The sequence below is a fragment of the Aptenodytes forsteri genome, unplaced genomic scaffold (genome assembly GCF_000699145.1).
Source record: "Aptenodytes forsteri isolate BGI_AS27 unplaced genomic scaffold, ASM69914v1 Scaffold231, whole genome shotgun sequence".
NCBI classification, from domain to species: Eukaryota; Metazoa; Chordata; class Aves; order Sphenisciformes; family Spheniscidae; genus Aptenodytes; species Aptenodytes forsteri.
The window spans coordinates 2,939,293-2,955,784 of NW_008796046.1; the positions used below are offsets into that span (position 1 = coordinate 2,939,293).

Below are 16,492 nucleotides of genomic sequence, written 5' to 3' on the forward strand. Positions count from 1 at the left end.
ACAACCCTTTCTTCTCCCTTCTGAGCCTGAACGTTCATCTGGTTAGTCCTGTTGGGAACAACGCTCCTCTCCTCCTGCTTATTCTGCCAGATTATCGGGGGTAGTTTTTTGGATGAGCTTTTAGACCCAAGGGCAATGTCCCCTTAGCCCAACCCTGCCCATGGGATCTCCAACTCACTGAGCACCTTTGAATGAAATAGAAATACATGTGAAGACTGGAGAGACCGCTCCTCTTGGATGCGTAGTCAGAAACGCACCAAGAATCACTCATGGTGCATCCTTCCTACATCTTCCTTAAAAATCTGCCTTTCTGCAATGGCTGCAACCAGAAAAACAAAAACAAATCCCCAACCCCAAAACCAAAAAAACCACCCCTAAGCCCCAAAACTTTTGACATTCCTTGTATACCTGCCTACCTACAAATCAAAGGTTCAACCTTTTCCTTCTGTCCTGCAACAACCTCTTATCAAGGCAAAGAATGAAGGGTGGATCATACCAGTCCTTGGTTCCTGCAAGCCATCACCCCATATAAGGCCCTGACAACCACTCTGCAAGCCTGTTTGAAACGGTCCTGCTGTCCTTCCCTGTAACTTGTGACTCGCGCCACATCATCCTACGACTTTTTGGCACCTTCCATTGTCTTCTTCTCTACACCTTGTTTTTCACCTGTTGCTGTTTAGCCCCACCCTGCCCATCGGATCTGGCATCTCACAGGGTGATCAACAACCTTCCCAGTGACAACAGCCTGCTGATGCCAAAACCAACACAGTCAGCCCAGAGCTGCTGCGGGGATGAGAGCAGAGTGGATGGGAGATGGTTTTGCCATCCACCCACTCTGTTTTCAGCAGATGGGCTTCCAGTTCAAGCACTCTCATTTACAGCAACTGTGACAGAACCAGTGACTAAGGATCTCAATAAGGACACCTGCTGATCACAAGTTGTTTGGGAACGTGGTATGGATGGGGCTGTTTTGCAGCTGTACTCTTTCCCCATCATTCTGCTGAGAGAAGTAATTCCAAAACATAGAGGCCAGCAATAACATGTAAGACAACGCATTAAAAGGAGGAATGGTCCAAATGCAAGAAGTTACTCGGGTGTTTGATATAGGAACTTCTCAGTGGTTTCAAAACAAAGGCAGATGCTTGACCCATTTCGTGGAACCAGACTTAACAACTCAGGCTGTACTGGGAAACGCAAACCAGCAAACGCACAGTTAACACCTGCCTAATCAAGCGGATCAAGGAGACAGGAAAAAAGCCTTGATATGCAGGGGATGTCTCAGTGCATGCAACAAACACCCCAAACCAATGACCTTGTGGTGATGTTGTTTGCATGTCATAACACGTAAAAGCCCCAGCCGCGGACCAAACTGAAACATGGCAGGTGCCACATGACATAAATATGTATTTTTAGATAGTGCAGGTGCAGTATTATGCAGCCCTACCAGAGAGAACTGTGACTGCAATATTACCAGCGCAATGCTATTTGATTACTATTTTTCAATCCCTTTCATCTACTTGGAAAAGAAGTCTTCAGGGCTGTTCTGCAGCCACTTCACGTTATATGTGGCAATTTACACGGGATTCATTAGCAATAAGGCTGTTACCTTGCTTTTTTTTCTTTATATATATTGTTTATACTGCAGCCGTCTGGGGCTCCAGAGTAGTAAGCACTATGCAAATGACCATTTGCTGGATTGTGATAATTTGGAAGGGAAGAAGGATGCTGGAAACCCTCAGTTCAAGTCCCAAATAAACCACTGGTTTCCAATTGCCTTGGGCAAATCACTTCATCTTCCCATAATCCCGTCTTCAAAACAGAAATGAGTATTTCTTACCTGGCAGGGAAGCTGAGAGCATAAACCCATTAAAGACTACAAGGAGTTCAGATCCTATAGTGATAAGCAGTTACTTAATACATATGCAATGCTTGGGAGCATATGTTGGTTGTTTCAAAATGTAGACAAAACTGCTTGGTCCGATGAGCACATGAGATTTTTCTCTATAACAACAACAAAAAAGCAAAGCAACAACAAACACCACCAATAAACTGCAAGTTGGCTCTGGAGAGTTGAATGAACTCTCATCTAACTGAACATTTCTTTCCGCTATGAACATGTGCTCTCTTGGAGACAGAAAACAGGTATCTCCTGCAGAAGTTGTGCAACTAATTTGGGTATACAGAAAAGGAAACGTCTACCAAAGACACTGAAGGAAATGCTATGATGCTGAGTGCTACAGTTTTGTAACAGAAGAAACCATACAGAGTTACAAAACAACCTAGTGTACATCTTTATTGAGGATTCACAAAATCAAACACCATTCACCTAATTCACTCCAGCAGTTCCAATATGACATTTTTCCTTGCTAGGTTTGACTGATTTTTCCAAGGTAAACAGTATTTGCTTTTAACTCGGGGTGGGGAGAATCATGCTTTACAGTAGCCATTTTGTGAGAGCAAGTGCATCACAGCCATGACAATACTTCACAATTTTATAACACTCAATCTTCAAAGCACTGTGCAGGCATTTAATTAAAACTTATTAAAGCCTCACAGCAGTCCTGGCTCCCAGTCCATTTTAGGTCACACCTCCTTATTAATATTTCGCATAAAACCCCCACTACCTCCCAACAATGCTTATTCAGTACTTCCACGGCTTGTACTAGTCTCACAAGAATCTTAACCCTTTAGTTAAGTGGGATTTATTAATACTCCTGAAGTGCACTGAAGACATGAACTGCTATCAAATTAATTGTAAGCGTGCTTCCATAATCTCACCAGAACATATATTATTTTCAATAAGCCAGTATTAAATTTACCAAGAGTTTCACTGATATAAAAATGATCTCGATTTCCTACTAAAACACACTTAGTCATATCCTAATATTGTATACGTATAGTCACACCAGCAGTTTGCTCCACGTGAGTCAACTGCTGAGCTACAGGAGACAGGAGTGAGAAAACCTGGGGAAAGGAATAACATCTCTGATATTGTCAACTCCCAAGATGCACTGCAGGTAGCGTTCAAACCCCATTCCGAAGCCTCCATGAGGAACTGAGCCGAATTTTCGGAGGTCTAGATACCTGTAATTTAAACAGACAGTTACATTTACAGCACGGTTATGCTGATGTAATTACAGAGAGCTTTTTATCTAGGGTTTTGCTTTCCATCTTAATTACTTCCTTTTGACCCTAACCACTGTGGATTTCTGCCAACACAGCCGGCGTTGGTCAGGGGCGTGAAGAGGTGCGGCTCCCTGACAGGCAGAATTATATTAGCAGAAACCCCAAGCGCAAACACATTTAAAACAGCATAGCTACGCTTTGCCAATACGCTAGAGCCTGTTTTGTTTAGGAGCAAGAACTCATTGGGTACGAAGAACAGCTTTAACATCAGAGCTCTACTCACATCGAAGGCATCTTTGTAAGTTTTAGTATCTAAAATATTCCTAGCAGAGGCACAAACCCAGGTTCCTACAGAAGCACAAAATACTTCCACTGTCGGAGATGGAGTTGCCTGCTTGGGTTCGTTTAGCCCTTGCCATGCTGGTGCTGAAATCTGCCCTACAATAAATGCTTTCATTTTCTGTCTTCTTTTCAATACTCTAAGTCATTTCATTTCCAGTAATTTCTTCAGAAGCCTAAATAGGTCTTGCTGTCTGCTGAATATTCCTTCAGATTTTTTTGCCTTTTAAGGTAATTATGATGGCTTTTTGTACTTTTTCCCCAATCACTCTTACAGACTGATTCATTTATTTCCACAGTAAGTCAGCAAAAAATCTTGGACGTATCTTCTCCAAAAATGAGATCTGGAACAAGACATTTCATTTTGGAGAACAGCACCTGTTGTGCACAGAAAACTCGGAAAACGTTTGGAAGCAGATATTCCAAATATATGGGTGTCAACAGGATTATGATGGTTCTTCTTTAGAGTTCCCCATTTCCCAGCTGGACTGTAGCTGATGTTTTAGTGGGCATGGTGGTGTTGGGTCGACGGTTGGACTCGATGATCTTAGAGGTCTTTTCCAACCTTAATGATTCTATGATTCTATGATGTGATACACAGGAACTATATTTGCAGCTATAAATTGTCACCAACAGTTTTATTTTAATAGGAATGAAAAACATCTCAGTGGTTCTGTTGATTTATGGGGCCACTTCTGAGCTTGCTGAGGCCACAAAGTTATTCTTCTTTATATGAATGCACTAGTAAGGGATTGAGTGACTCCAGATGTATTACATGCTTCTGATCTTTGTGTATGAATATTTTATCATCCCAGTTAAAAAAAAAAGTCAAGTCCACTTAAATATAAATGCATATATATGCTTTACTACTTAGGCAGTGGAGTAGAGGGGGAAAAACACTGTGAAAAAAAATGAAGATTGGATTGATTGTAATAAATGCCTTCCCAAATTTTAACTACTGTTAATGAACTGCAAGGAAAAAGTATGTTTGTGTGTATATATAAAAATATATAAAAATATGTAAAATATACATTATATATATTTAAGTGTACTTGCTTAAATATATATAAGTGTACTTTCTTGTACTTCAGAATTTTGTTGGTTTGAAGATTACATTTTAACAAAGTGAAGCCAAAGTAATGCCACTGATCACCCCTACTTGCAAAATAAAAACACTCTCCACCAAATTCTACAGCTGCAAGAGGTCACCCTGGCAGACTCAGTAGGACAGTATGCCTTTTATACCATGAAATATTATTTTTCCTTGCAGTTCATTAACAGTAGTTAAAATTTGGGAAGGCATTTATTACAATCAATCCAATCTTCAGGTTTTTTTCCCCAGTGTTTTTGACCCTCCCCTCCACTGCCCCAGTAGTAAAACCAGGAGCAGAACTTCATAGAATCATAGAACTTCTTAGCTCCTCCTACTAGCACTGACACACAAAGTGCAGTTACGCCTATACTGCAAGTTGAACAGCAGGCTCGAGAGTGGGACATAGGTTTTCTGATCCCTGGGACCCACATGCTTTCTATCTGTGCTGCTGGGTGTTAGCTGGGCTTGCTAAGGCTCAGTTGCATCCACCCCACACCTTGTGATGAAGATTATGCTTACGATACGAACAACAAGACTGTGCAACAGCACGGTCTTCACCTCTATCCACTTCGTACAGACTGCATTAAGAAGAACTTGAGTTTCTGCTAGTACACTGGGAACTGCCGCCGGGAAGCTCCACTTAGCAGCTTTTTAAGGGTTTGCAAGGAAGATGATGGGCAGATCTGATGCTGAGGGTGGTGACTTGTGAAATAGGAAAGACCTCGTAAATGTGAGGGATATGGGTGCTAGCAGTGGCAGATCAATCTGTACCAGCTCAGTAGTTCTGAGCAGAACTGGCAAACCAGCTGGTGACAACTCTAGCTGCAACTAGCAATATAAATAATAGCACAAACATTTCTGATGACCTCCATAAGCATATCTCAGCCTGTGCAAAGACAGTGAGACTAAGCCTAGCATCTCTTCTCCCCTTTTGCTGGCAACGGAGTTTATAAAGTCATTGTAAGGAGATGAAATAACTCAGCTTCTTCCAGATGAACAATGATAATAAATTCTACCCTTGCTTATCCAGGGCTTTCATCTGTAGATCTCAAAGCACTTTGAGAAGCCATTTTGGCACACGGAGCAAAACAAAACCCATTAAAGTTAATGGAAGAAGTCCATTGAATTAAACGTGCTGAGGATCAAGCCTGTGAATCCTTTCTGATGACTGTGCTTAGAAGCAGCAAAGGAATTGAGAAATTTTCCATTCTTCCCAGATGAAAGAAAAAGTAACTGCCCGCAGATGAAGAGAAAATTTCCTTTAGGCTGGAAAATGCTCCCTGAGGTTTTCCTTCATTCAATAGTCCCCAGACATCGGATGTTTCTCACCTCAAAACCAGTCATGAACTAGTCTAGCTATTTCTCCTAGTAGCTCATACTTAAGAGGAGAGCTGAGCCTTCCATTGGCAACTGGGGGACTGTGCAACATTATTCCACGGGGGAAATAAGTTTCTGCGACCCCAACTAGCCCCAGAGTTCATGTTCTGGACCTGGAGGACTGGTAGTTCTTCAGAGATTTGAATCTTACTAAAGTATGTGCTGCAACAATGTCCCCTGGCAATGAATTCCAGGAGCTTGTTATGTGCCAAGTTAGAAGAGCATTTCCTTTCATCATTTTAAAAATCTATACCCTTTTATCATCATCACGAGCTCCTGTGTTGCACGGCAAGGCACTATGAAGATCAGTGCTCTCTTAGTGACCATTCATAAGCAGAATGTATTCTTTTCCGTCTCTTTTCAAAACAAATATAATCTTGATCTTTTATGTAACCCTCTTGTTATACTGAAGCCTCCACAGCCAGTTTGAAAAAAGTAAGGCTGAAAGAACAAAGATATTGCAGTCCATGAAGTTGAATATTCTACTGGAAATAAAAGGAAAAAAATGAGGGTAATGAAAAACTACTAGTGAAATGACATTTGAAAGACTGTTTTGTTGAATGTTTCAGGAAATAAATGCGCAAAGCATCGCCAGGTTCTGAAGCTGGGTAAAACACTGTCTTTGCTTTCAGACAGTTTCTGCTCTGCTACAACTTTTTGGGAATCCACAAAAAAGCATTCAGGGAGGTCAATCTAAAACACTCCCATTGACATGAGTGGGGTTTGGGCATGTTTTGGCTGGCTTTAGGACTGACTTTCTGCCTGCCTCCGTATGGCCCAGCACAGTGCTCTGGTTCCTCCCCAAAGAAGGAGTAATAGGACCAGGTGCCTGCCAAGGACAGCGATGGGCTACCTGTTTTCGCTTGGCTCTGAAGGAGGTTAAAGGATGATATGAATGCTGTCACTGGCTGTGGATTGCAAGTGGCTCACCAGTGTTGCTGTTCCTTAAGTCCAACTCCTCCTTTCTACCTTGCCACACAAGGACCCAACAGAACACTCCGGCATTCAAGCTTCAAAGAAAATTAGCAACTAAAAGAGCTCAACACAGCTCAATCTTCTCCATCTAGAGCAGGAGCAAGGCCAAGACAACATAGTAATATCCATTCTAAGACAGCAGATGACACCTGCTTTGCCGCTGTGTACTTTCACCAGCGTTACACCAGAAGATCAGAAAGGTACCTGGACTGTAAAGGGTTCAGTATGAGGCCATCTTCTCCATTGATGCGCATGATGATAATCAGAGTGAGGAAATGAGTGCCTTACATGTAGAAAGACTGTCTGAAATGCTGCTCAAGCTGATGGTAGTGGGGACACGTTGTCCATTACAAAGTACCTGCTTTGTTATTGCTGGTGCTAAGCCGGCACCTGGAGGCTGCAAACAGGATCAGGACCCCCGTTTACAAGGCAATATACTCAATACTCCCTGGTCACAGAGAAAGCAAGTGACTTCCCAGAGTAAACTCTGGTTGGCCTACTTTCCCACCTCCCTTCCACAGACCTCTCCAAGTCTAGCCAAGATCAGCATCTACAGCACTGAGCTCTTTTCTATCTACAGTTCAAAGGAAGGAATGTGAAAATAAGATAAAATAACTGCATAATCAAGCCAAATACTTTTGCAACTCATATTCTTTATGGAAAGAAACCTGCACAATGGGAAAGATGTAGTGAACTGAAGAAGATTCAGAGGACTTTGACCATGTCCCTTTACCTTCTTTTTTTGAAAAGCTTTCTAAAAGGTAAGAATGGGCAGAAGCACAAGAGTATTTCAGATCATCATTGCCTCTTTGCCCAATGATCCTCCCACAGACAAGGCACTCCTGAAGCTGTCCTAGAAACAGTCAGCCCCCGCAATATCCTCGTGTTTAGTGGGAGAAGAAAACAGGTAGAAACAGAGATACGGCAATATATAAGGCATTTCAAAAGGGACCAGATCTCACACAGCTGCCTATTCTAAAGTCAGCAAATATTATATTTTAAAAAGGAATGACTCAACTGTTCTTCAAGGAGTCTGTGAGCCAGCTTTGGAGACTAAATTCAATCACTAAATTGGAGGAGATTAATTTCAGTCTCTCCTTCCACCTCCACTGAAAAGATGGATGCTGGCAAACCACCTACCTGTTTTCTGGCAGATTCTGGACTGTAGTCCAGAAGCATCCAGGATTACTCCTATCCTGCACCTTCCTAGGACACCAGATCCTGCTATGGCAGGGGGTAACAACAGTTTTAATCCTCTCTGGGAAGTTACATCATCTGTGATGGAGTGGAGGGAATAGAGGAGGAAAGAGTCTCCAAAACAAGATCACAGGAAGAAAGAATTTCCAGAATGTGATTGCTACCTATCACATGAAAATGCAAATGGCTGATGGGCAATGTCTTAATCTTCTCTCTTGAGGGAAGCATGAGGCAAGGCTGAGCTATCTTAGTAGTGCTGGAAGGCTCTGCCACTGAACACCAGACTTCCCCAGCCTGTATCTCAGCATCTAACCACACAACTTGATCATCCTTGGTCAGGATAATCCTTCCCTCAGATGAAGTGATATGGTGTACTCTGGCCCATAAACACAAACAATAAAGGAAGACATTTAATTCACCCTGTTTGCAAATGGATGATGTAAAGGTCTGCCATGCACTGGGCTGTTCCTAAGTGATTTCATATTGTGGGAAGAGGAGAGTGAAGAATCCTACACTTACTCTGCTTTTTTTCAATAATTCCAAATACTGCAGAGTATTTGAATATACTCTTTAAATTTAAAATTCTCCACGCTATCACCTCTCAGTAGCTGTGACGAAGTACATACCAAGAAACACTTATCAAGAGGAACACTAAGATCCTTCTGTCGTTTTAATAGGCTAAACCGTTAATTCAAAGGTTGTTCCGTCTCCTTAGCAGGACAGTTTTAATTGCTTCAACCGCTTTGTTAGGGAAGATTTTTCGACCCAATTGCCCTGTCAATTGCAAAGGGAGTTACTCATAGAGCTGTTAAAGGTCACAAATTGCTTGTGATTCTGTAACCTGTTTATCTCATGCGATGGCGGTCAGAATCTATTCAACGCAGAACACAGCTTAATGATTTAGTATAAAACAACATTGATGGGTTGTAAATTAATTGACTTCATGCAATCCTGAAAGGAATGACCTGTACTGTGAGTGGACAAATTGGGAAGATAAAGTAAGTAGCATTAGATTAAACTTTGTTTAAATGAACTGGCTGGGGGATCTTTGAGGGGAGGGGGGGGGGGGCTGTTCCATTTAGAGTGGCAGTGATGGCAGGGCAACTGGGCCAAGAAACATCCCCTCAAGAACAGGAGCAAAAAAGTGAAACAGTTGTTTTCAGGAGTCTCGAAAGAAGAAATATAGCTTGCAGACCAAGATGGTGTCTTACCATTGGTAGGCATCTGTGAGTCCTAATCTGTGGAACAAAAAGAAAACCCCTTGTAAGTAAAGGAACAGAAGAGATCCACACAAGCAGCACTTGCCTGGAAGAGAATGCTACAAGAAAAGGGAGGGTCTGATGACTAAACTCAGTCCAAAAAGGAAAGGCAGGAAATTAAGGGAAGACATGATCAGTGGCTGTCAGTTCTGGTGATTGGTAGACAATCCTGAACAGATTTCCAACATGCTTCTTAAAATGTAAAGTTTGTTTTCTCAACATACAGGGTTGATCCCAGCTTCATGCAGAGACTTGTGCATATTCTTAACTTTAAGCATATCAGTAAACTACTTGTGAATGTTTGGAGAGTACAGGCCTGAATATTAAATTCACAATGACATGCAGCCAACCTCGTTTATGAGTGAGTCAAAATCTCTTCACGTGTGGCTATGTGGCTCCCCTTCTGTAGTGCATAAAACCACTGAACTCCCATGGTTTTATTAATGTGTGTCAACTTCTGTAAAACTGCTAAATAAAATATGTCTTTTTCTAATTGCCACCCGTGCGCCCTCTCCCCTTTTCTTGCCCTGGTGGAGTCAGAGCGAAATTGTTGGGGTTTTTTTCCCCATTTCTCTGAACACAGACAGAAAACTGTAAGCAAAGAAAGACCACGTCTCTCATCTTCAGTGCACTGCAGCTGTCCCTGACTAGGACTTGGAGAGCTATTGTATGAAGTGTGTATAAGGAGACAAGAATCCCGTTCTTTATCTCTCTTAGTTATGCTGGGTCTGCAGGAAGTATAATTTAAAAGCCTTAACAAAGTCTTTGGGCTCAGCAGATCAGATCCTGAGTACTCAAAATTAAGAAAAACACGTGAAAAGAGGTGTTATTTTTCTTCATCTTCAATGCAGAGCTGTACCTTAAGGTCACTGAATACACACCCCATTTGAGGTTTCAAATGCTTCCTATGACTTTCCTGACAAACAAGAAAGTCTGGCTTCAACCTCCACAAGGACCACTCCTGCAGCCCCACAACTTGAGGGCTGTGGACTGTAGATCTCACTAGCAAAAATTTCAAGTGAAAAAGTGCAGCAGGCAACATTGTACTTTGCTTCAACTGAAGCATGCCTGCTTCGGGAGAGTTTGCAGGGAGAGTAACAGGAAGCACAGGGAATAATATCATCCTACACATTGAGAACCAGTGTTCTGGTGATTTTAATTGCCCTGCGCCTTTTGGATTCATTATGCTGAAATGGATTTTGCTCTTCTCCACTGACTAGATATATCTCTGTGAGCATGCGGCTGATTTAAGCAACAAATTCAATTCCCACTGTGCAAATGATGTTACTCTGGGATTAATCCTCCTCCAGAATTGCTTTACACAAGTGTACGACTGGCCCAAATGGACTTGTCTGAGTTATGAAAGGTTCTTCTCAACAATCAGACAGGATCCAGGGAGTAATTGTCTATGGAGAATTACCCCATCTATAATGTCAATTATTGTTAACTAAACAGCAGCTCTGATATTCTGACACTGAATTTAGCCTGAAATTACTCAGAGTCACGTGATCCAGAACAAAGCAGCAGGGAAAGAGCCATATGGCTCAGTACAGGTCCCAGGCACTTGCAGTGAAGCTTCCCACCAAACTGTTAGTGAAGAACTGTGTTCTCTTAAATGATGCCACCGAGGCCAGCTGCATCACAGCTAGCAAAGCTTCTGACCAAAACTGCAGTTCCTCAGTTACACAATGTGATGACAAATATATCTAAGCTCTGTCTACATGACAACTTCCACCTTTGCAATCCACTCTCAGCCATGAAAGCTGCAAAGAAAAGGCTCAAGGATGAAGTGCCTCATACAAGACACTTTGTTCCAGACAGTCCCAGCAGAGCTGAGGCATTCTGCTGCCCTGGCCTCCTTGCATAAAATAAACTCTTCTTCTCTGATGAGCTAAAACAGAGAGGCAGTTTCCATACCTACAACAGAAGCACAAGAACTTCTTCACCAGTTCACGATCACCTACTCAGATAAATAGATATCTCAAAGACAAAAATAGGCTTTTTTTAAATAGCATTAGTTGCCCTTCCACTCCTCTGTCTTGCTAACCACTAAGAGCTGCTGAAACACTCTCTTGGTCAGGCTAGTCTCCTGGCATCTGTGGATTTTCCATACCTCTGTAAGCGTGATTCGAGGAAGGGCAGTCGCTCTTCTCTCAGGCTGCCTCCATATAACTCCCCTATTCCTGGTACGAGGAGATCAACAGCTGCAACCTTAAAAGAAAGAAACCTAACATAAGCCATGCCATGTAGCCATACAGTCTACAGCAGAAGTACAGTTGACACTGGATGGCTGTTTATAAAAAGCTACTGTAATTCTTTTATTGAGTCCAGGACACTTAGGTAAGTATTTGCAAATGCTTGAAAAGTCCCTTGTTGACAGGAGAAGGCTGGGAGGGAACTTTACAATGATAAAAATCAGTAAGCCTACAGAAAACCTAAACAAATGCAGTGATGCTCCAGACTGAGGACATCTACAGCAGGTGGTGTGAACTGAATTGCACCAGGTTACTCTGGTGACAACCTGTGCATGTAGGCAAGCCTGTGCAGGGTATAAAGAACCCAACAGCAGCTCACAAGGAGGCAAAGACACATGGGCAAGTTTCCTGAAGCCCTGATTCCCTTAGAGTTTAAGCTGCTCTGAGGCTTGCAACTTGTGTTTACCCCATCTGCCCCCATTCCTTGAGCTAGCTCTAGTGGTAATAATACCAATGGATCAATGGCACTGATGTGCTGATCCAAGTGTTAGGATCCCAGTGTTATCACCTGTGCTGTTAGGTTTGGGCTTGTTTTCTTCTCTGTTTTGTTTTGTAGAGTTACTTCTCTTATCCCACAGCTGAACTGTTGCTAGAATTAAAGCCAGTGAAGCGACAATGGCACATGGTGGGGTAGTCACTCTTTTTAATAGAAGCAATGTTTCAGGTTGTCTCAGTTCAACTGGGAAATCACACCTTCGAACATGAGACTTGTGGAGGAACAGTTCGTGTCTTGTGTCCATCTGCTATTTGAGGATTACACGGATGGTAGATTTGGATGACAAGAGAATCACGGGCTGCTTAGAGACATGCAATTCTAGGCATTTCACCTAGTAGTACAGAAGTCTACCAGGAAAAGAAATAAACTATGGTAAATCTGTCTTAAAGGACTTAAGCAAAAACTTAACGCTACCCAACTCCTGAACCCTCCTCCTGTTCCTGCTTTGGGGATTTCTTCTACAACAGGAAAACGACTGAACAGGATCACCTGATGGTCACATCTTATCCTGGACTTCATGACTGGAGGCCCAGCAGAAGACTATCCTCATCTGTCTATCAGTAGGCTAACACACATACTAAGCCAAAAAAGAGGTGGAAGTGTCACCTATGGACTCACTGTGTGTCGAGGTCCATCTTCATTGTCCCGCATGTAGAAAGGTTTGAGGTTGTATGGGTAGTTAATCACAAACACAGGAATCTCACCACAGTGCTTCACCAGGTACTTTTCATGTTCTGTTTGGAGGTCACAGCCCCACTGTAAAGACAGCAAAAGGGACCTGGGATACTGCTTTGGTGCATCTTGCCTGTGGCAAGAGACACAGCAAAATCCCTGCGTAGGAGAGACGTGCAGCTTTGAATAACATGAAACCAAGCACAGCAACTTCTCACACAGGCCACTGGGAAAATTTGCTAAGCAGACAGAGTTTCACGAGTTTTAAGGCAGAGCAAAGCAATGAAAATAACATGGTTTAACTTCCACAGAACAGGGCCAGATCATCCCTGCATCAAGCCCAGGCATCTGGTATCAAATCAGAAAACCCCCCAAACAAACAAAACCCCCAAAACCACACTCTGCATAGCTTAAGGGAAATAGGCACCTATCCAAAATCAGCTTACTCAACCCATCAAGCCAGCCTTATTTCAGTATTACCTTTGGTATATACAAAGCAGCTTTACTAGGCTGACTGCTCTCTTCCCTGCTGTGTCTTGTTACACGCTACATTAATTCTCATTTAAGAAAACAAAGAATTGCTTGATAGAATACTGGGTTATCAGAAACCTTGGACATTTGCAATGTCCTTCACTTCTCCTTTCTTCCAGTGATGTTGTCAATTCTGTGGCTTTTGTCGAGAGACCTCCAGTCCATTATAGGATGTGCAAAGAATATCGAGGGAGTGGAAGGGGAAGAGGAGGACAGATATTCTGCAGACTCTCCTCATCTGAAAACATCCTGAGTTTGCTGTCTCAGATCAAGGTAGCACAGATACAGGATTTGAGGTTCTATACCCACTTGTACACAGAGACAAGGCAGCTACCCAACTGGCTACGAAGGTGGCTTCAGCCAGAGGGTTATTTTCCTCAAAGCATCAGAACAAGATAAAGATTAATCAGTACACACGAGATGAGCACCACCACGAACGCTCTCCCTACTGGTGTGTGTGTTTGAAATTAGGCAAAATATGGTTTTCAGAAAACCATAATCTAACAGTGTTAGAAAGACTAACATGTGATTCTTTTTCCCAGTCAACATCTATACTTTGGAAAGACAAGGGATTCCCTTTACCTACATCTAGTTTACATGGTATTTTGACATGGTTTTGGCTTATTAGTCCTTGTCAAACTTTTGGTGCTGTCCTAGTATCATTCCTTTATTTGAGGACTATTACAGCAACCCTCCTTAGATGACTGCTACCGAATCCACAACACACTCGGCACTACTCACATAGGGGAGAGAGAAGCGCTTCTGCCAAGGCCTTGGTCCTTCAACAGCAAACTCATCACTTCCTTCCCTGCAAACGTCACGTGTTCTTCTGCTACAGAACTCACTCCTTACATTGCTCCCATTAAACCCCCAAAGGGCAAAAGTTATACCTGGGTGACAACTGAGCAAACACCCCAGGAGGCAGACAACCTGTGCGAAGTTAACAACTCTTGTGGTATCAGAAAGAGAGAAATGACATCTACAAAGTTCAGGCTGGCTGTGTGCATGAACAGGCACAGGGACAAGCCACCAGGCAACTACCTACCTCTGGCTTGAAAGTGAAAGTTTGAGAAGCTTGCTTCAAAATTTCCACTGCTTCATTGTAGGAAATTCTGCAAGAGGGAAAAAAAAAAAAAGTCTTTAAGATAACTATGAAAAGAATAACAAGAAAGTTTTCTGGCTAAGTGCTGCACTGGAAAATTAAGGAGGCATTTCCCCACCACCATGCCAATTTGTGTTGTGACGTTAGACTTCCCAGCAATGCTTTTTTGGATAGAAACCAAAAATCATTTTATATGGCAAGAACCCTATGTTTTCCTGTGCTTCAGCCACATGCAGGGCAGGAAGTGCTAAGCTCTCAAGACACTTTTGCATTACTGCAATGTTGCATTTCAGTCAGAAGTGAGCTCTGCAGAGAATTGCTTCACAGAAATTTGTGGGGTTTTTTTTTAAGAAAACAATGTGCCCTCATCGGCACACCTCCAGCAACATAGCTCCTCTCTTCAGCATGGTGTTAGGCAAACATAACAGCCCAGAGTGCAAAGGACTTGCAACTCAAACATTTTCATTTTACTTCGTAAAAATCGCGAGATTTATTCGCAGCAACGTTTCTCTACTCATCTGATAGGTCTGAGAGCAGATTCTCCACTGACTTCTACCAGTGACTTCCACCAGTACAAAAGAACAGCATCATGACAGAGCAAACAGAAGAAGTGCAGTGAAAAATGCTGCAGGTTTGATAACTGGAAATCAAGACTCAACGGAAGATACTTTTGCTGACATGTTTTCCACATACCAAGCAAATGTTGTGGACAGAGAGAAGAAAGAACAACCCGATCACAGTAATTTCATCTCTCTGTATCATTGGCTAAATCCAATTATAAACCAAATTCCCTGAAGAGCACGAGCTCTTTACACCCAGCTACAAGGTTTCACTAATACGGGGAAGGCTTCTAGAGGAAACACCTCAGGAAGGAATATATTGCTCGATGTGTTTGGGTTATGCGAGGCCATGGTCCAAATGAGGTATATCACTGGCACAGGTTCAACACACGTAACTGATGTGTGTAAGCCAGGAATGCCCCAGATCTGCCAGCAGCTGATGAAGAGAGACAGAGAGGGAGAGAGAGATGGGCTGACTCACTCTCTTTTTTCCTTGGACCATGGACGAAGCTGAGTGCAACTCTGTCCTCTCAGGAATATCAGTTAGGTCCAAAGAGAGAAGGACTGAAATGGGGAGAGGGTGACTTCACTGACGTCTCCCATGGTGCTTATGCAGGCACAACGCACAGGGAGAATATATCATGATCCTGTTGCCCAAGTGTGGCTGTAGCTACTTAACAAGGAAACCAGTGCCAGGCTGAGCAGGCCTACAATGTTCTGTGGGATAAATGGAAAACACCACTATTTGGAGAGACAGGCAAGAGTAGGGAAGAGGAGGTATTCTTGGGGGCCAAGGAGGGAAACCAAAACCCTTCAGTTCTTTAGCACACAAAGAACTGGGAAAAGGAGTTGCACAAGCAATTGGAAACAGAAAACCAATTGGGATTTTTAAAAATAAAAAATTAGTTTCATAAAAAGGGAGCCATTGGAGTAGAAGTGTGAAGGAAGGCAGAGCACCAAAGCCAAAACCAAGCAAGACAGTGAGCAAACCACTGCGCAGGTACACGCTGGAAGGAGGATACCCTGATAGAAAGAGGATCTTGTCCAGGGAAGCAAAAGCCAAAGGCCAGCAGATTCAGATGCCAGTCTCATGCAGAGATGAAAGGGCAACTGGCAAACAGTACAAAGGGAACTGCAATTCATGCTCTTTTGGAGACATTATGGTAACCCAGAAGACATCGAGCTGGGAAAGAAAAAGAACATATACAAAATAGGAACTCTTTCCCCAAAAGCCCTCTTCTAGATCATTTAGAAATAGAAGTACTTACGTCACAAATTTGTTCTTCAGCATTTGTTCCAACCTGTCCTTGGTCAAAACAAGAAAAAATAAAAATGTAAAGCTACTCTTAAGGTTTCAGGGGTCCAGAGGAAACTCAGAAAAGCTACCTCCCTCTAAGTTTTGATTCATAGGTCTGCACTGTGCTCTAGATAGAATCATAGAATCACTTAGGTTGGAAAAGACCTTTAAGATCATCAAGTCCAACCATTAACCTAGCACTGCCAAGTCCAC

The 16,492-nt window shown here is 42.6% G+C and overlaps 1 protein-coding gene across 1 annotated transcript in view; it reads right to left on the reverse strand.

Moving 5' to 3' along the window:
- Positions 1–2,268: 2,268 nt before the first annotated feature.
- LOC103904642 (probable asparagine--tRNA ligase, mitochondrial) overlaps positions 2,269–16,492 on the reverse strand; it is a 37,113-nt gene continuing 22,889 nt past the window's right edge. Inside the window, exons 4-9 of the mRNA XM_009286141.2 lie at positions 16,251–16,288; positions 14,366–14,432; positions 12,736–12,873; positions 11,480–11,577; positions 9,319–9,345; positions 2,269–3,084 (exon numbers count right to left, since the gene is read on the reverse strand). Of these exons, the coding sequence (XP_009284416.1) occupies positions 2,940–3,084; positions 9,319–9,345; positions 11,480–11,577; positions 12,736–12,873; positions 14,366–14,432; positions 16,251–16,288 (513 nt within the window). The 3' untranslated portion in view covers positions 2,269–2,939. The remainder of the gene's footprint in view (positions 3,085–9,318; positions 9,346–11,479; positions 11,578–12,735; positions 12,874–14,365; positions 14,433–16,250; positions 16,289–16,492) is intronic.